The sequence below is a fragment of the Mustela nigripes genome, chromosome 3, assembly GCF_022355385.1.
Source record: "Mustela nigripes isolate SB6536 chromosome 3, MUSNIG.SB6536, whole genome shotgun sequence".
Lineage (NCBI taxonomy): Eukaryota > Metazoa > Chordata > Mammalia > Carnivora > Mustelidae > Mustela > Mustela nigripes.
The window spans coordinates 118,131,882-118,153,727 of NC_081559.1; the positions used below are offsets into that span (position 1 = coordinate 118,131,882).

The following is a 21,846-nucleotide window of genomic DNA, read 5'->3' on the forward strand; positions in this document are numbered from 1 at the left end:
CTATCTAGCTGATCTCCTGCTAGATGAAGTAGTCTCAGCCTGCTACTTCTCCACCGTCTTGACTCCTCCCCCTGTTGTAGTTTTTTGATGCAGAAACATAAACTGATAACATGAACATTATAGGTCATATGATCTTTAAATGCCAGAAATAGAAAAAAATTATTTACAATGGTAGGGAGAAAGAGATGTTTTATTCCACATGTAAATGATGGCTCTGAGTTATACCACATTCAATTATTTTCATAACATGTTTTCAACAATTTTATGTATATTAAAACATTTCATTAGGACATATATGTATGTATATATGTATATATATGCAGTACTTTATAGTTTAAAATATGCAGTTATATATACTTACATATATTATGTATAACCTATTTTCTATTCAACAGAAATATGTAAAAATGACAATAACGTTATTTTTGTATGTGCAAAAGGAAATGTATTCTTAAAATATGTTTTGATGTTTGCACTATTATGTTGAATAATGAAAGAGGACCAAAAGCTACTCAGAATGATCCAGCAATGCTTATGGTTCTTCAAAGACTCTCTTTTTTAAAAAAGTATTTATTTCTTTTAAAGAGTGATTAAGAGCAAGTAAGAGCAGACACACAAGTTGGGGGAGGGGTAGAGTGAGGGAATCTTCAAGAAGACTCCCTGCTGAGTGTGGAGCCAGATGCAGAGCTCAATCTCACAACCCGTGAGATTATGACCTGAGCCAAAACCGGGAGTCAATCACTTAACCAAGTTGGTCACTTAACCAAGACTGAGCCACCTAGGCACCCCCCAAAAGTCTATTTCTTAGCTGTTCCCAACCAATTGCTAGTTCCATTGCTATAAATGCCATTTATATACCAATAAGCATGAATTCATGGAGAGCTCTCTCCTCCATTTATGGACTTTTAGATCCCTCCAGATGGATTTCTAATAGGCATCTCAAACTTAAGTCCTCCCACTCTCCATATGCCCACCTCAGCTAATGGCCATTCTAACTTTGGCATTCTAGTTGCTTACTTCCAAGAACTCGGTATCATCCTGAAGTCTTTTTCTCCCATACCCTATCTGGTGAGCAAAATATACCCTAAACTGTTGTTGTAACAGTGTCTCACCTTCATGTCTCACCTGTGTTAATCTTAGCAGGTTTTGTCAGTTTTCCTGACTTACCTTGTCTCCTATTAGCTTTCAACTGAGTCAAAGTAAAATCCAAGGCTTTCATGACAAAAACAGAATACTGTAATATCTCCTGCACACTTTGCTCAGCTATCCAACTGTCTACTTTAGTGGCTTGCTACCTTCTTCTAACCCTCCAGGGCTATGATGATATTTTAGAACTTGTTTCTATCCTCCCCAAATATTTTAAATAGTGTATTCTTTTACTTTATGCCTCTCCTCCAATGTCATGTCCTTAGAGAGCTCCTTTTTTTTTTTATCATTTTATATAAATGGCAATGCCCCCTGAAGTAACATTGCCACATGCTTTTAATGGGCTTTATCAGCATCTGACACATTATGGTTAAGCATCTTTTTGTTTGCTATATGGTCAGTTTCCTTCTTACTCAAAACAAATCTCCATGAGGCAGAGATGTCATCTGTTTTGCACGGAGATATGTCTCTACATCAGAACAGTGCCCGGCATGTAACAGGCGTGGAATCCTTTTTTGATTGAATGTCAGCTGACTATCTATGGACTTGGTATATGACAAGGGTAAAATATGTTCTGAGATAGCAGTGTATATATGCAATATTGAACTCTTCTCGAAAGGTTGAAAGTTATTTGTGTTGTTTAAAAGAAATGACAATAGACTTTTAAGAAAAGACAACATCTCATGGTATTAGGGTGTAAATAGAATTCTGTTTTATTTTGAGCTGATCTTTAGAAGACAACTCAGAAGCCAGGAGTAAGATTATATTATCTATACTCATGAGTATTAATTGAGAAGTTTGGCATCAAACTTCCCCTTCATCTGACAGAATGTGCAGGTTTAATTGAACATATTTTATGAGAGGTTTGCTGGTCCAAATAGCACTTTCCACAAAGATGCACTTTTTACATGTCCCCAGACAGAGCACTAATACAGTATAATAGGGGATATAAACAGAAATGTAATTTTAGGAGATGCAAGTAGTTCCCTTTATATCTCATTTTGGTTAGATCCACTAGTTCATTCTGGCTACTTGTTGGCTTTTACTACTTGCAGAATTAGAAAAAGTTAGAGAGGTTGCAGTTGAGAGACACTATGATAATTAAATCCTAAAACATAGGACCTATGTTTTAGGTGTTATGAGAAAAAGTAAAAGAATTTACATCATTTGGTTTTAGAAAGGAAAAGCTGAGAGGTGATTTGATAATTGTCCTCAAGGATATACAAAGTTACTTTTTAAAAAGTGATGTCTACCTGTTTTTAATCACATTTGAAGAAAGATTAAGAAAAAAAGTATTATAAACTGCAGTATGAGGGATTCCATTTCTCAAAAAAGAAATACCAAGGGGTGCCTGGGTGGCTCAGTGGGTTAAAGTCTGTGTCTTCAGCTTAGGTCATGATCCCAGGGTCCTGGGATTGAGCCCCACATCAGGAGCCTGCTTCCCCCTCTCTCTCTGCCTGCCTCTCTGCCTACTTGTGATCTCTGTCTGTCAAATAAATAAATAAAATCTTTAAAAAAAAGGAATACTAGAAGTTGAAAAGATGTTCTTTACATACCAACTATTAAAGGCCAAGAATTAGGATTTTATTCTTTGAATATATTTAAAGGTGGGATTGTTTGGATTGTAACTTGAAAGCAGGAACAAATGACCAGTCACAATTCCTAGTTTTTATGACCCTAGGATATCCACATTTATGGTAACAAGTTATAATTTCCACCCCTTCCATAATCCTTTCCTCCAGAAAGCTTTTTATCCAGAAAACCATATCCTCTTTCAGTGGAAGCATGGATTTCTAAGCACAGATCTGAGCATCTTTTTAGTAGGATATAATCATCCCAAGAAACAAAATTTTTGAGTTGAAATCTGGAAGATTAATTTATAACTATTAATTGAAATATTTAATTTCAATAGGTAATTTTGAAAGAAGTCTCTTTTAATAATATTATAAAAAATTAACTACATTGTTCTCTATGTCTATTGTTCATTTATCTGTTTCTAGTAATTGTAATTTATGGTGGTAAAATTTCTACTAATTTCAATAACAGTGTCTTAGAGAAAATGCTGATACCAATCAAAATAATAATGAAAAGTGATTCAAGTATATTTAATAAGAAATCAAGAATGCAGATCAAACATGAGGATTAAGTTTCCTTTGATAATTATATGCCCTTTATGTGCCATCTACTTTGTAAAATTATTTTCATATAAAAAAAGTATTTTCCCTTTGAAGGTGCATAGCATTTTCCCACATGACCTAGCTGTATTTCCTGAAACTCCTTTTTTTTTTTTTTTTCCTTCATATAGGGCTTTGCTTCCCTAAATTTCCTATAGGAAGCTAAATCTAACACATATTTAACCAAAGAAAGAGATTTAAGTTTTGCAGTGTATACAGATTTAAACAAGAGAATTCTTACAAATACTGTAAACTATGGGTCATATTGGAAGCACAGGAAGTTGCTGGGGTCAATGTATTCCCACCTAAAAGAGCCAGGAAAAACAACCTCGGTTTTGCTCCAAGATAACAGTTAATGTATTTGCATCTGAGTCATGTAAATTCCAGTGACAAGATGGATGCTTGTCCTTTTAGACTACCTGTCTGTTAGGTTCATGGTGGTCTGGGGTAATATGTCCCACATGTATTTTATTTAAGCTACCCTCCCATTCACATATGTTTTGCACCTAAGAATTCTAATCTTAGAATATCTAATCTAATCAGAAAAAATTTGTGAAAACTGAGTATATTTTTTAAAACATATTTAACCTATACTCCCTAGAATTATTACCTGTCCCAGCAGGCTGCTTGCTGCTTAAAACCTGTATTTGAAAGACTGGCTAGGTGGGAATGAGGTGTTTAAGGAGAAATTCAGAGTAAGAGATTACATGCATATTGGTGAAAAGGGTGGGGAGACTTATGGCTATCCGCGAGGAAAGATGGAACATGCACATTGAACAAACCTTTATGTAACATATACCCCATTCACTTTGAGGTGGAGACTTAACATCAGAGTAATGTGTTTTTGGACTAGTGTTGTTGGGGTCAGGAGCCGACGGCCAAGAAAGAATTACTGAAACATCTTTGGTGCAGAAAAGTGGTTTCATGAAAACATGGGGACAGGACTATGGGCAGAAAGAACTGCCGTCCCAGGATTGTGAGGAGCACATGCTTATATACTTTAGGGTTAGGAAAAGTAAAGGTAAAGAAAGTTTCAAAAGGGTTTCCTTTGCCAAAGAAGACTCACAAGATACCAGAGTTGTTGCTATTGTCAAGTCAAGGTTATTTTTCCCTCTAGAAAGACATTAACAATAAGATAGTTGGAAGCTTCCTGAAGGAACATTATACTCTGTCTGCCTCAAGTATTTGTCAATGGGCTGCTTACAAGGATATTTCATTTAATCTACATTCTTCTGCCTTTGTTTCCCACTCAACAGCAAGGCAAAATTCAGCCCCTAACATCAGGAGGTTGTCTAGGACAAAGAGAGGGTCCTGCGTTTGCTCCCATAGACAGTATAAGTCAGATGGGGTCTTGGGCTACTAAGGAATTCTCTGCTAAAGAATGCAGGGCTTTGCTTGTTCATGGACTGGAACCACATCAGTTGACCTGGAGTCCAGGCTTCTGCAGAGACAGCCAGTGGGTTTGTTAGTGGGATCTGAAAACACACAATAGCTGAACAGTGGGAAACAAGTCTCTGAAAAACAAGCTTTAAACTTTCTGGTAGTTTCAACTTCATTAACCCTGTGGGATAGGGTTTTAGACCCTCTGAATTTTCGGTATGTATACATGTTTAGGTTATTGGACCTTTCCAAACCTTAATGTTCCCAAATATAAAGTGGATAATGGGATGCCTGAAAGGATTTTATAATATATACAATATTTGTCAAGGGAAGATATTTTTTAACAGGAACAGTACTTGAATATCTATAAGGATTCAAGATTAATTAACATTTAGGAAGTTGTTTTAAACTGGGTCCAAATTTACACACCCAAATAGGCACATATGCATACAACACACACAAATATCTAGAGAATGGCAAAAGAGTGAAGTTTGCCCATATAATAAACAGTTACAGTAAACATGTTTCCCTTTCCATGTGAATACTGGTAGTAAATTTTGTTAGAAAATGAAGCCTTCCTGACTGCCCTTATATATCCTACCTTCTACCATACCACTATTACACTATGTTACAGAGAAAGATGTGTGTGTGTGTGTGTGTGTGTGCGCTAAAATGTACATAAGATTTGGAGTCTGATCTACTCCAGATTTTTAGTAATAGTCAGTATTAGTGATGGCTAATATTGTGACTATTAGTGATATTATGTGATATTGATGATAGTACAGAGCATTAGTATGTGCTTATTACTTTCCTAAGTGATATACACATATCAATTCATTTAATCTTTAAGAACCTTGAGAAAGGTACTATCATCCCCTTTTTAAAAATTCCCAAGATGATTCTAAGAGATGTGAAAAGAAGTGGTAAAATTGATGTTCATATTTAAGCTGAATGGCTTCCAAACTTATGGAATCTTAATCCCTAGGGCCAAAGAGGTTTTAAAAGTGTGTGTATGGGGGGTTGACTACTATGTCCTAGACCTAGTTCCCTCATCAGGGAAATGAGGATGATAGCCTGTTCTGATGGATTATTATACAGATTAATATAGAGGTTATATTTGAAAGATATGCTTTCTGTTTTTTTCTGAAATTTTTTATTATGTCCATTTATATCAGGAATTCCAATTGCCTAAGAAGAACAAAGAGATTTAAAGTTTTATTCCTTTTCCCAGATAAGGCAACTAAAATCCAAAAAAAGAGAATTAACATATTGCATAAATCACTCACTTGGTTTGATTTTATTTTTCAACATCTAACATGTAAAATAGTATTATAGTGCCATTAAAAATATCATTTTTGGGGGGCGCCTGCGTGGCTCAGTTGGTTGAGCGACTGCCTTCGGCTCAGGTCGTGATCCTGGACTTCCAGGATCGAGTCCCGCATCGGGCTCCCAGCTCCTTGGGAGTCTGCTTCTCCCTCTGACTTTCTCCTCTCTCATGCTCTCTCTCACTCATTCTCCCTCAAATAAATAAATTTAAAAAAATATATCATTTTTTGTACAGGACTTGATGTAGATTTAATAAGTCCCTTTAGAGACTCACTCATTCTTGAAAGTCTAATTCAAAATTAATTGGTAAAATTTAATTTTGATGGTATGTTTTTCCCTCTCATTTTTAGTCCCTAAAATATTTGCAAAAAATAGAAATTATTATTTGTAGCTAAAGAACCCTTACTGGATCTCTTCTTCTTGTTTTATTAAAAATTACATTTTTGTTTGTTTTTTTTAAATTTTTATTTGTTTTACACAATCATGCCTAATAATTGAATGATTTCCTTATTCACTGTAAGTACAAGTAAAAGAAGCAATAGCAAACATAACAGTCAAAAACACATTAGTTAAGTCATGTAATTGATAAAGTAGCTTATATTTAATATAACAATGCAAAAATATTTATCCTTCATCTCCCCATTCTTTTTTATTTGCTTTTTCAAACCCACAAGTGTCATTAACTTGAAGAAAAAAATATCTATTATTAGAACAATAATAAGTGTGGTTGGAAAAGTGTGAAACAAGTGACTTGCCAGATTAGCAAATACTGGATGAAACAGTTGCAGTGTCAAGGAGAGAAGAAACCATATAAATATATGTGGAAGCTTTGCCATAGGGATAACTTGCTGATTTTTGGCAGCATTTTCTGCATTTAATCTTACATGTTTAAAGTACAATAAAAAATTTATGGCTTGCTATGTCTATGCTCTCAATAATTATTCTAAACACATAGTTTATTTATTTATTTATTTAAGTTAAAAAATGCTTTGGTTTACTATTGTCCTCTGAATACCTTGGAAAAGCATATATATTAACAGCAAACATAGCTGTAGTATGTTGTTTCTGTGTAATATTGCTTTGTGAATCTAAGACAAATCCTAAGATCTGGATATTAATCTGTAGAAAGTGTCCAGAAGACCTGAGATAAATCTAAAAAACTAGAGATTACTTCTGAAGCAGAAATGGAAAATGAGATCAATGCACAAAAATAGTGCTCAAAATGTGTATAGCTGTTATTTTATTACTATTAATTAAGCGGTACTTTCCAATGAGCAGAGATTACAGAGGCTACTGTTCCTACTGGACCCAAACTCACACTCTGACTAAAGATAAAGTGTATGGAGAGCAAGTTAAGGAAGTAGAGATTAGGGAATGCCATATATATTTATTTTATTAAATATCAACATGATATTGATGTCAGAAACTATGCTAAAATGTATATGCATTATCTTGGCACATCCTAATAAATGCAAAAGTTGAGATTTGAATCCAGACAGCATCTGAGGCTACAGCCTGTGTTCTTATCACTATAGCAGGTGCACTTCAGTAGACAGCATGAGGGAGAGACAGAGGAGTATGGATATTTTGGATGATTACTTTTAAAGCAGCTCTTTCAAATGCTTGAGCTATAATTGCTCTTCACTATACTTCAAAAAAGGATTCCAACATGTTACTCTTCCCATCTTCCTTCTGTAAAGCAGTGTACTCTGCCTCTTTCCTGCCTCACACGCTTCAAGGGGTTTTCATGGCACAGGCAGTAATGTGCATTTCTTAGCAGGAGCACCTGAGCTCATGAGTCTTGCAGTCGATTGCTCTTGCAGAAGTTCCTAAGTCCTTGATGATAAGGCGATCTCTTCCTAGAACAAAATTTTCTCCTTTCCACTTTCAAGAATGATTTATTGCTCCTTATTCTGTTTCTTTAGCACTTTAGCTGTATATAACTGTCATGATGCTTTTTATTATTTTTACATACTTGTCTCCCCCAGTAAACTGTAACGACTGAGGGCCTGGATGCCCATAGCAGTTATCGTTCGAGTCAGTGCCTGAGGAGTCTATAAGCAGCAATAGACAATAACCACATGTGTTCATAGATGTCCAACTTCTATTTTCAGAGTTAAATAGAGGGTTCTATCTCTGAGGGCTTCAGTGCTTAGGTGATGTAATTGAAGATGCTAATTCAAGTTTTCAAAGAGTTTACTGCCAAGAAAACAGAAAATCTTAAATGAAGATTATTTTAAGATTTAATGGCAACATGTAACTTAGGAGAAGGAAAAATACCAAAAGTTTCTGGCTATTAATGACATTGATTATTTTGTTACAACTTTATATTACAAGGAAAGTTAAGGCCCATTGAATAAACCATAAAACTGGAGGGGTTTCCAGAAATTCTGTAGTATTTAGTTACACTTTCTGTGCCAAGGTTATCAATTCAAATAAGTAATAGAGAAGTCAAAATATTTACAACATAAATAGAGGATTTGCTATTTTATATATATATATATATAGCGGCCTGTCATTACGCTTATGTTAAAGTCCAAAATTCATGATCTGTCCAGTGACTCATCTCCTTTCCCAGCATTGGCTCTCAACAACCTCTCTCTTCTTTTCTCTGTTCTCTGGATTTCTGGAACGTACCTGAGGCTTTTGCTTCAGGCCTCTACCAATACCAGCCTCTCTGTCCGCCAAAGTTCTTTTCCTGGCCATTCAACCTTTAATCCTCCACTCATCTTTCAGCCATTTTTGAAATTTACATCCTAGAGAACATTTCCCTAACTTGTCCATATAATTTGATGTAAACTTCTGTTCTTACTCTCTATAATGACACTTATACTGATGTTCTTGATGTATTTACTTAGTACTAATTTATTTAATGTCTGTCTTTGCTACTCCTCTACACATTATATGCTCTAAATGATTAAAAATTATTTTATAATTGTTTACCATTGTACTATATTTTTTAAGATACTATGTTTTCATTTTTTCCCCTTGAAATAGTATAGGAAAATCATAAATATAAAGAAAATCTAGCTTTCTTTAAGCTTGTGAATATCTCCTGGCAGCAGTTATCAAAGCTAAATTCTACAATCAGAAGAACTATTACCATATATTCAATCTTCCTCTAGTATTTTAAGAATCCAAATTTAAAAAAAAAAAAGAAAATTGAATTTACTAATAAAATAGTTATTATTTTGAAAACACTTGCCAAAATAGATAATTCTGACATTTTGGGTGCTTAATGATGATACCTTTATGTAACTCCATATAAGAAATGGAGACACAAGTTACTAACTATTCTTTGGTCATTTTCAGAACAATCCAATTCAAAGGCTATATCTGAATTATTGCCTGGGATTACCAAATTTCATCAATTCTTAACTGTATTTTCTTTGAACATCTCTGAAATTGAAATACACATAGATGTGTGAACATAGTTGAAAACTTGTAGTAAGACCAAGACATTGCCATGTGAAAGTTTTTTTTGACTCAATAAAATATAGTCACATAAGTAAGGTAAATATGTATCTTTTAAAAACAACTTTTTTAGATAACCTAGACTCATTTTTTTTTTTCATTTCTCTTATAAATGAATACTGTCATGGTGCTTTAAGGTTTAAAGAAATCAACTCAATGGGAAATATCATGCTTATTAAACTTTTCAAAATTTGAAAACATATTAGTAAGTATTATTTAACTTCATCTTGACAGCTCTGTAAGGGAAAAGGGAGATTGTGTTATCGCTTCACACAGTAAAAACTGAATCTCATGTGTAAAGTACTTTTTGGTAGCTACATTGCTAGTAAGCATAGAAGCCAAAATCTTCACTTCTGTTTCATGAGGATGCTTCAGCATTGATACAGAAAAGAAATGCATTCTTTATGGGATTTGGATGTGGAATTTAGGCTGCTCTGACCATTTTTAATGAAGACTTAGTTGTATCATAGTCCTTATGAGTATGGCATCTCCACCATGAATTTAGTCAACATTGATTCAAGGTATGGCCATGTTAGCAATATGGATTGATGTATGCGAGCCTGTGTAACTCCAGGTTTTCATCAGGACAGTGACCTGTTGGACCGGCGGAAACACTGCTTCACAGTGCAATCTGAGTCTGGGGAGGATCTCTACTTCTCCGTGGAGTTAGAGTCTGACCTCGCCCAATGGGAAAGAGCCTTCCAAACAGCAACCTTTCTGGAGGTGGAACGGATACAGGTGAGAGTCTGTGAAATTTTAGGAACTGTGACTCCTAAAAATGCATGACTTCTCCCTAGAATTTAAATCTTAAATAGAAAATGCTATGACTTTAATTAATTTACAAAGTAATTTCCTGTTCTCCAGTCACGACCACCCAACTTTTAATGTGAATGGCTTCATTCTTTCACTGTGGTTTTTCTAGGAATAATTCCCTTCAACTCTACCCTTCAAAATCATACATGTAATTTGAGACTTTTTTCAGAGGTCATATCATCACCAAGATTTTCCCAATTTTCAGTCTTTCCTGCCCATTATTACCACTATTGCCACAACTATCCTGTTCAAACTCATCCCACTTGTGAGCATCAATAGCACTTCTTTGGTCTGTTTTCGTAGGTCAACTAACACTGTCTTGTATTGGAGTAATATGTGCTTGTCATTCCCCACACGAAGTTATAGCTTGCTTGGGATTGTTTTATTCATTTACCAGCTGAAAAGTACAGTGCATTTGCCCTGCATATTTATTAAGCTTTATTTTTTAAATGTAAAGTTAAATGTAGGTCAAACTTCATAGAACCTTCAGCCTCTCCAATTCATGGGACCATGGAATAGATAAAGTTCCCAAATGTTGCTTCTGTGGCTGATGTCTGTCTGATAGAGACTGATGGCAAAATTGAGCAGTTGTGATGCACTTGCCATATGTAAATGGATTTGTAGAGCCAGGATCTAAATGTGTGATTATTCGTCATACAACTAATTCATTACAAATGAATTAGTTCCATTTGTAATTCTGAACTTAATGAGATAAATTTTAATGTTCTGTCCTGAAGATGTTTTCATCTGATATATTCTTTTAAATTATAGTAATTAAGAATAGCAAACAAGTATGTCTAAATTAGTGGGCATGAGATAGCCTTGGAGATTTCTTAATATTGACAGTAGTTTTAGTAAGGTAGTAATGGGTGGATGCAAGCATGGAAGATACCCATGCATTAAACAAGTAAAATTAGACCCAAAACTGAAGTTAAAAGGCCCATTAAGTTTGTTTTTTGAGCTGGTTTTTGAAAACTTGTCTTCAAAGGGGTAATTTGGCATGGTTATAACTTTACTATGCAAACTGGGCTTAAAGCCATGAGTATAGGTTTTTGGTGAAGGCAACTTGATGCATTTAGCCATCATTATAGTCAGAGTGTGATTCATTTAATGTACTTTTAAATACGGTATTATAAATATACTGTAAGGATTAGTATTAAAAATTTGCTTGAGATCAGTTTATCTCATTCTCTTCTTCCCTTTCTTACTCCTTGTGAATTATGAACATTTTTCTTCATTTGAATATACCAGTAGAGTTTGCAATTAAATGAAAACAAAATTGGCCTGTGGACAAAAAGATGCATCATGTAGCATATAAGTCCTGAGTTTTTATTTCATATTTGTTATTGTTAAATTTTAGTATTTCTATTTTAGTAGTCTTTCCAAAATATTCATGTAAGTAAAATTATAATTTAATCTTATCTCAGTGTGAAAAGTCGTTGATGATTTTTGAAGAATCAGTAGGTTTATACAAATAAGAAGCAAGTGATAAATGTCTTTAGGAAATAGCTTGTACCACATGGATGAGCATTATATGAGAGACTCTCAAGGTAAAGATGTTCTTATATTTTTTCCCTTGGTTGCTGAATCTGTGTTTGTGTGCCTTAAAGTGCTCTTTTAATAATATCCATGAAATTGATATGCCAAGAATTGGAACAATATCTTAACCTTTAATAGTTCACTTTTTTTTTAATCTAAATGCAGTGTTATTTAGTTATAAAATATAATAACAGAACATAATGTTGCCTAAACTTAAACATTTTTATACCAGTTTTATTGGCAACATTGCAAAGGGTGTCAGTATAGCACAAGATAAAGACAAGTTCAAAAGGAGCAGAATTGAATATATGGTCCTGAATACCTTTTGGCAGGTGAAAACCTATTCATCTAGCTTTATTAATATTAAGATGTCAATAATACTATGTTTCTTATACAATTATTGCTGATATTAAGTTAGCTATTGTATAAACAACTTATTAGGACCTATCACACAGTCTTTTGATAAATATTGTCTGTTAATACTGATATTGGGTCAATCACAAGAGGAGTAACAATATTTTCTGTTCTATCTAGTGCAAGACATATGCATGTGTGCTAGAAAGTCATCTAATGGGACTCACAATTGACTTTAGCACTGGATTTATCTGCTTTGATGCTGCAACAAAGGTAATGTATTCAGATCAGCTCTGAGGAATGTGCTGCAGACACTGTAATTTAAGACTGACTGAAATAACTTCTAATTCCTGTCAACATTTTAATTAGTTATCATGTATCAAACTTAAGATCCTCATTTTTTAATAGAAGAAAAATCATGCTTTATTCTGTTTATAGAAACACAAAAGCTTGAATTTTTAATGAAACAAACATGTTTCCAAAAAACATTTTAAGTGTATAAAGTGAATATATATGTATAATATATATACATTATAATTTATAATATATTGTAATGTATGCATTATAATAATGTATGCATTTTACTAAAGGTTTAGCATCTTACTAAGGGAAATTTCTTTTTCTCCAAACACAAGTTTTTTTTTTTTTCCTTTCCCTCCTTTATTTGACATGTCCTCACAGAACATCAATCAGTTAAAGAGTAAAATTGATGTTGAATTCCTGACATGTCTAACAAGGAGATTCATTCGTCAGATTGACTTGTCATACATTTGAAGGAGACACAACACAAAGAGACCCAAACTGGCAAATACAAGTTTTTTTTTTAAAAAGGGTTTTTTATTTATTTTTATTTTTTCTGCATCAGTATCCCCAATATCCAAACAGGGAAAACATTTTTTTTTAGAGTTTAGTTTTATAGGTAATATGTTAGAATCATAGTATGGAGGAATTTGGGGTTTAGAAATTCTAGCCAAGAAATATAATCCTTATTAACTCTTACTTAGCTTGGAAAGGTCCTGTCCAATCTGATTGGATACCTTTTCCACAAAAGATCTTCCTCTAAGATGAGTGTATATTGAAGGATGAAAGGAATCCTCTAAGTTAGTCATGTCTAAAAAATCTTTAAACACAACTGATCCTTCACCCATTGATAATCTCCCAGTACCAGAGTCACTGCTGCATTTTCTGACTTGAGGTTCAGGTCCCCATGGAGGACATTCTTTTCCCTCCCATGACACAATTTATTCCTCAGATCCTCTCCACTTTTTCCTTTATCAAATTATGGCCTAAGAAATAAACCCATATATTCCTTCCCACTGATTTTAAAGATTACTGAGTAACCCTTTACTGGGAAAATTTTATCCTACCTAAAAATCAGGCATTGTACAGAATTTTCAAAAACAAATACAAGTAAAACAAGCTTGATATAAATGTGTGAGAAAGGCAGTGTCCTGAGAATAAGAGGTTTTGGATCTTGAGAGAGATGGGAATCCATTGTGCAGTCCTGCAGCTCACAGTCAAGTATGATGTGAACTGGTGTCTAGAGATCTTAGGAGTTTTCATGAACCAGCAACTGAGACTGTCACACAAAAGCTCAAATTATTTAAAGATGGGCAATTTATTTTTTACTTAGTGGAATTAAATAGCATACATTTGCTGGTCAGATTGATTTGACCATCCAGTGCATTGCCTTTGCATAATGCCAAAAGAAATTTATCTAAATATGGAATTTCAGATGCTGTGGCTCTTTTGATGACTCTCAGATGAGACTGCCATCTCTTTTTTTTCCTATGACCAAAGACTTTCTTTGGAATAAAATATTCATTCAATTCAGGATAGCCTCACAAGTACTAAATTAATATAACATATTTACTAATTTTACTACTCAATTTCATAATTATTAAATCAATGTAATAAATTACTTTCAAAATAATTAAAGTGGTTAGAAAAAAATTAAAGTGTGATTTTTTAAAGAGAATATTATAGCTATAATTGTCATCAAATTCTACCACATGAAGATGGAAGAATCCCTCATATATGAGAGGGAAAGTAATAAAATAAAATTCATCTGAACTCATTTCTGAATGCCTGAACTTAAGTTTTTGTTGTTGTTGCTTTGTTTCTGTTTTTTTTTTGTTTGTTTTGTTTTGTTTTTATTTTTAAGGATAGTATAATCTAAATCCATGTCAAGGTCCTGTTTTATCCCTTTGTGTGGTAAGGGAGAAAATCCAGATGTGGATGTTCTATATGACATGTTGAGGTATTCCTGCCTGGGTGTGCAGGGAAAGAATGAGCACCCAAGAGACTCTAAGCAGATTGTTATGATGCCATCTAGGGCATATCATTTAGCAAAAATGAGATTTTAGTCAGTACAAGGTTGACACAGAAAAAGCCAGTGGCCTTGGCAGTGGTAATCACCATCTTCCCATTTTCCCTTATTGGAAGTTTCTAACTTCAAAGCCACCTGAGAATTGTGAGGGAGGGAGAGAGCCTATCTCCTTGTGATGAGCAAGGTATTCATCACTAAACTGACACTTGCACAGTAATAGGGAACTGTTAATAATTATGTCAGGACAAACACTGACCTGCCTGTACTGCAAGTCGGTGGCCTTACTCCATGGAATGGAGTAAAGTAAGTAAAGCCCAAAGTAAGTAAGTAAAGTAAGTAAGTAAGTAAAGCCCAAAAGTTATTTTTAAATATAAAAAAGAAAAAAATTAATTATAATTTATAAATTAAAGCTTGTTTTGTTCCAATATTTTATTAAAACAGTGAAATAATATTGTTATTTTCTCTTCTTGATATGCCAGTGGAAAGAATCTTTAAAAATATATGCCCAGCAGATTTTTTAAATGTTTGGGTTCAGGAAGGCCAAAGCAGCAATACTATTGATACCTTTTAACTGTTCTTATTTTGTCAGTCTGCTCTGCATCTTGCTCAGGCCCTCCAGCTTTGAAGTGATTATGGAAGCAAACCAAAGGTCGTATGATATAGTATAGATTCCAGATAAATATGGAGATATATATATGGATATATGCATGGACATGCATATATCCATATATATATCTCCATATTTATCATTTTTAAAAAATATTTTTTAAATAAAATAGACAATAATGAAAAAATAAATTAGAAGACCAAATTAGATACTTGTGGTAGGGAATAAAGTCTTTGTGTCCTTAGTTTACACTAGACTGCTATAGGTTTGGAAGCAGTGAGGTCCGGGAATGTCAAGCTAGTTTTGTTACTTGTCCCTTGTGCATGAAAGTCCTCAGGGAAAACTCTTTCCCTGGACTTTCTAGACAGTACAAGACACACTAAATAACTCTGCATTTCCCATACTTCAGTTTACATTAGCAATGTAGCAGAAGGTTATCCATTCTTTTGTTTCAGTTAGTGTTGCTGGGGAGATTCCCTCATAGAATTTTATTGCCATATAACAGTTCAGCTTGTTCTTTGTAATCTTTATCTTTATTAAAATGTTTCCTGAGTGTTAGAAAAGGTTTTCTCATTAATATGTCAAAGTATGATGTTGCAGTACTAATATAATTCCCATAGCTAAAAGTATTGATTTGTTGCCATTATATTCCTTCAAAAATTCACATATGTATTACTTATAGCTATTAATAGATTTCTTATACAAACAGAGACTTTAGTTACATTTGTAAATAAATAGTTAATGAATAGTTGTTTCCTATTGAAAGATAGGAAAGGGATATATAAGGCTTCCTGGAAATTGAGACACCAAGGATAAGATTATCCAGACAAATATCTGTAAGTAAGGAGAACACAGAATTTGAGGTCAGACATGATGCAAGGTCAAGTTTGTGGGTAGCCAAGAGCCAGATTATGAAAGGGATCCTAATAAAGGATTGCACCTGATCCTAAGAACAGAAGAACCTTTGAAGAGTTTGAGACACAGGAATGAAATGACCAGAAATGTGTTTGGCAGCATAAACCCAGTAGAATAGTAGATGACTGAGATGGAGAAAACCTGGGGAAAGCCTGGTTTGGCCCTCCTCTGGACATCTACCACTTGGAAATGTTCTAGGAAAAAAAAAAAAAAAAACATGCATGGTTAACAAGGTTAAATAAACACACTGTTACAAGTTGAGGTTGAGGGTGAAAATAATGTATGAACAGAAGTAAGAGATGTTTGATATCATGGAAGCTAAGTTATAAGGAAGGAAATGTAGAAAATGCTTGGAGTGAAAAACTGGGCTCCTGGATTGTGGTCCAGTGCATGTTTGACCTAAATCTGATTTATACTGTGTAAAGGTCAGTCTAATAGAGGTATACAGATTGCATTGATTGGATGGAGGCAAGACTGAATGAAGAGCCACAAATGGAAATAAGTTATGTCTTCCCTTGATAATTAAGAATAACTTTCAAACTTTTCTTTTTAAACATGAAATTTTGTAAAAATTTTAAAAATGAGGGAAATTTCTTTTATTTGTATCAAACAAATAACACCTGAGTTCTAACGGTTAAAATAAGGATGAAGCCATCAGATCCCACAACTTAGACCTCCCCCTCACTCCCAATGCTGCAGGCCAGGGGAAAAGTCAACTCTGTTGCTATAATTGGAGCCCCAAAACTGTTTATCCTGTGTAAATAGCAAATGCAATGCGTGGAGTACCATAAATCCTAACCTGAACACTTCATGAGAAGTATAAATATTATTCATATTACAGTTTCCCGACAGAGTCTCTGAAACCATTGGTTTCCTAAAACTGTTAGTCTGATAGGTTTTTTTTTTAATGTTTTAATAGTTGACTTTGAGAAATTTTAGGATAAATTACTTAAAAGGCTTCTCTACTTCAGTATATCTATGAACCAGTACTAACACAGAGAATGTCAAAAATATTTTTGAAATCAGGAATGGTTAACAGATCTATGCAGATAATAAATTATTAAGTGAAAAAAGTAACATGCTTAAGAATTAGCTCTGTCCTATTTTAGAAGCTACCATAATGATTTTACGTTTCCTTCTTGTACTCATTACTAACTTTAATTGATTATAGTTTGGAAATATTATCTGGAGGGAAGTTATAAAATTCATGTCTGTGCATGATGACCTGCATTTTGAGAACTTATATTCTATGCCATAAAAGACAATGTCACCCTAACCGAAATAATTTCTTTCATGGTTTTGAGATGTTCTGTATAAAATTAGAGGGCTTTCTTTTCCCAAAGAATTGTGCTGCAGAATTAAATTCATTGTTAACATATTAATCCCTGAAGTATCTTAACCCCTACAATACATTTATATCTTTAAATAGATACTGATTTCTACAGTGTTTCAAGGTAAAGTTTGGAAGGAAGTTGAAATGACCTCTATTTATACTTTTCATTTTCAAGAGTCTTTGACATATGTTGGAGAAGTTGAAGGTCACTAATTTTGAGGAGCTTTGAGCTACTGTTTCTCCTAAAGATATATGATATTGTTTTCATGTACACATACACATTTCATTATATGTTTGACTTTTTCTGAAAAGCACTTATGTAATTATAACATAACTATAACAAGAATTCCATAGGTCAGAACTCTCAAAATGGAATTAAACCAGAACTCTCAAAATGGAATTAAACTCTCAAAATGGAATTAAACCATTTATGCTATTTTTTCTATAATATTTCAACTATTTCATATCAAAGGTAGATCCTAAAAGCCCAAAAGGAAAGCTTGAAATGATTAAAAATGAATATTTTCTTGAAATTTCTTTTACATAAGTAGAAATCTTAAATGTAGATATGCTATTATGTAGTGACAACAATATTCATATAAACCTTAACATTTTTCCTTTATACAATATCTTTCAATCATTTTGCTTCCTCAGTTGTATAACTTACAGTCCCTAAATATGGACAAAAACATCAAGTTCTATTACATGGAATTTTTACTTTCTTCTTCAGATAAATTATATTTTCTTTGCTTTTAGGAGAATGAAGAACATTGCATTTATTGCAAAACAAACTCAGACATTTAGGGAAACAATCCATCAGGTAATTTTTTTAACCCTCAAACATTTCAAAGATAGCCCTAAAGTAAGGTTCAAAAGAGAGGTATTAACCCGTTTTCATGCCAGTATATTAGCTAGATGCAACACAATAATAGAATCCTATATTTATAATTCGAAGTATATAAAGAACAAAAGCAGGCAAGAGTCAAAAATTCTTTGGCTAGTATGTTATTTTTAATTTAATAATAAAAATTATTTTAAAAAATTTAAGTCATATTTTTAATAAAAACTTCTTTAAAACTTCTTTCAGTGTATCTTAGATTTTCTCCTTTAATCATCAGTTTTGTTTTTTATGAAATTTTTTGCTAATATCACATAGCAAGTAGAATAACAGCTGTGTGTATATCTTGCAGCATTATCCTAAAATTAAATAAGATAGAAATAAAAACATCGTAAATTGTCAAATACAGATTCTGAAGTCCTTAAGCATTATTTCTGACCAAGCTATTTTTCAGAGGGTTTTGTCTCAACCACAGATCCTATCTTTTCATCCAATCCCAGGAATTCATCATGTTTTTCCCTGTTTATTTCAAATTCCCCAGAATTCATTGATTAGCAGCCTTTCACCTTTATCCCCTGTAGAACCTTTGCAAATCACATAGCTGCTGAGCCTTCCTTCCTCACCTCTGAAACAGACATGCAAATGACACTTTTTTTCATGGGATTATTGTAAAATTTAAATAAAATGTATATTGAGAGTGTTTTACAGTGAGTGGCAGGAGATGAGCCTTCCTAAAAGGTGGATACTTAAATTTCTCCCACATGGCTGGGTAGTTCTGCCCACTACAGGGCACCAGAACCAACAATACCTTGCTACTATGTGGCCATCCTCAAAACGTCACAATAGCACTGTGTTTTCTAGAATTTTGATCAATCAATCAACACATGTGTCTGCTACATTCCAGTTCTTGTGAATCTGTGCTTTCATGAAGGTCTTTGTCTTCATGGCACCCAGTGGAGAAGATAGACATTAAGCAAGTAATCGTGTTTAATGGTTCTCAGCAAAGGGAGTTCAGGGTAGCATGGAAGCATGTAAGGTAGGTTAAGGGCCCATAGGTGGTACTTAGAGTAAACCACGTTTCATTTGAAAGTTGACAGGTCATGAGTGGCTAACAAGGAGCACAATGGAGGCAGATGCAGCAACGTGTGTGAACACTCTCGTATATGAGATGACTGACAGTTTCAGTGTGGCTGGAGCAGGAGAGTGAGAGGGCTGCACCTACCGAAAGTAGTCAGGCACCGAAAAATAAGGACCCATAGACTTCATAAACTGGGCACTCACACCAGTTAGCTGTGGCCACAAAATTGCTATTGAACACCCAATGGCAACGTTCACTGGATTACAGCAGTAAATGTTTGTCTTTTCGTTGTTTTCCTCACAACTGTATGGGATCAGACTATTGATCTGTATAGGGCTCCGTTGTAAGTCTGCAGTTTGAATGGTTCCCTCAAGCGTCATGATTTGACCTTACTCTAGTTGTTCCCCATTCTTCCTGTAACCAGGAGGTAAGTCCTGGCATGTCCTTTTCTTGTAGATGGCAAATGCAGAAGAAAGCAAGCAAAAACAAGCAATTCTTCTTTAGCATCTATTGCTGGAACAACTGCAAAATCCCACCAGCCAAAGCATGAGACTGCAACCGAATAAAAGGACAGGTCCCCTGGGAGAGCACCTCAGAGTTACACTGAAATATGCCTGGGTACAGGGAGGATTTAGGCTGAAATGCCATTAGTGCCAAGGGCCATGGAAAGCCACTAAGAGATTTTATCTTAGTAACATGATGCAAACCATGATGACTGCAGCACCTTTATGGAGAATGCTTTGGAGGGGAAGATGAGTGGATGTTGGAAGGGAAGAGGGTTATTAGAGTAAGATTAGAGTAGAAGGCTTTGAGAATGAAGAGCAGCAGGGAACTGAGTCATAATAAGTCATAATAGTCAGGAGTGCTTAGAGAGAGAGTAGAGCTAAGTATAACACCAAAGTTTCTGACCTGAGCAACTGTATGAGGGGAAACTGAAATACACTGGAAAAGGAGTGGATTTGGAGGACATCTGTTGAATTATTTTCATGCAAGTAACTGTGGAGAAGTCACTGAGTAGTTACTATGTTCAGCGTAAAAATGAGAAGGATGTTACTTTTTTGGTGCTCTGTATCTTACATGATACAGACTTTTCTAAGTTCAATGACTTTTCTAAGTTTCATAGGAAAACACACTCCAGTGAAGTGTGATATACCATGGAATTCAGATACTATTGAAACAGGAGAGCTAGGTTTTCGTCTCACAGAGCTGAAGACTGAATCCCATCGACAAAGGAGAGTGAGTAAAGTGAATAGAGTTTTTAATAGGCAAGGGTACAGAAAAAAATTTCTGTATCCTGACAGGATCGGGATCCTGACAGGGGGGCTTTTAAAGATGGTCTTTCAAAGAAGGCTAGCCAGGGAGCTTAAATCCTTTTAACATCTCTATTGATTGCACCGGTTGAGTAAGGACCAGTGATAACACCTTTAATGGCTTTTATTTCTTTTTAGGGTAGATAATTTTTTGATCAGAAGTAACTGTTATAACAAGAACCCCCTGGACACCTAGGACAGAATGGTCTGGTTTGTTCCTTTATCTCTGGTTTCCTTATGCCTCTACATTTTGGGGATTTTCATGAGCCTGATCCTGTACCCTCCTACCTATCTTTCCCTACCTAGCCCTGTCTATCCCTTACTCACTATGAGCAGACAACTTACATTGGGAACTTAAAATGCCAAGGTATAGTTCTGATTGCTTTTCTGTATACCATGCAGTACTGTGTAACTGTTTTTACTTATGTCAGAATGACTTCTATCTTGAGATACTTCTTGGACTCTAACACAGACCAATTTCTGGCAGGCAGGCTTCATTCACCAATCCACTAAGATATGAAATTACCACAAATTCTTTGGGTAAATAAAATTTAAGCTCTACCTGGGATTCCCTATGTATAACATTCTATGTAGATCAATTTAAGCATTAGATTTACATATGCCCTCACAAACCTTGAGTAATTCAGACTCTCTTCAACTGCTTGCAATATTTATTGTATGGCCATTTTAACTAAATTGAAATGTTTCAATGCAAAGAGAAAGATTATGCATCTTAAGGTAATTCATTATGTTGCTAATTTAATGAATGAAATAGTTTCTCAAGTGACATCTTTTACAACTCAGTTAAAAGTAAACTATAGTAATTAAGATAAAAAACTTAATACTACTAAAAAAAAAAGGTAAACTATCCATTTCTAGAAATGAAAATGTCTTTGAATTTTGGGATTTTTTTATTATGTTCAGGGAGAAAAAGAATAAATGATTGATTTATACCAATAACGTTCATAATTAAATTTTAGAAGTCAAATTAGTTAATGCAAATAATGGTGCTGCCTCAAAAATAAAGATATGCAGATACTTAGGCATTAATTTAGCAGTTCTTTAATAGCATGCTTCATCTCTGTCAGTGGAACAGCCTGCAGACAACCAGGAGATGAAACAGTAAAGGCTTATTACATTGCACAGACACACTGTCTTGGATATAGCATCTCAGGAACCCCCTTTCTTTTTTTCTTCTAGAACTATTACTATCCATTGAGCAGGCAACTA

General features: G+C 34.3%; 1 protein-coding gene across 1 annotated transcript in view; it reads left to right on the plus strand.

Annotated features, from left to right (window-relative positions):
- The window catches only part of SNTG1 (syntrophin gamma 1), a 383,856-nt gene that overhangs the window by 307,888 nt on the left and 54,122 nt on the right, over positions 1-21,846 (plus strand). Inside the window, exons 14-15 of the mRNA XM_059392846.1 lie at positions 10,086-10,238; positions 12,387-12,479. Coding sequence (XP_059248829.1) covers positions 10,086-10,238; positions 12,387-12,479 — 246 coding nt within the window. The remainder of the gene's footprint in view (positions 1-10,085; positions 10,239-12,386; positions 12,480-21,846) is intronic.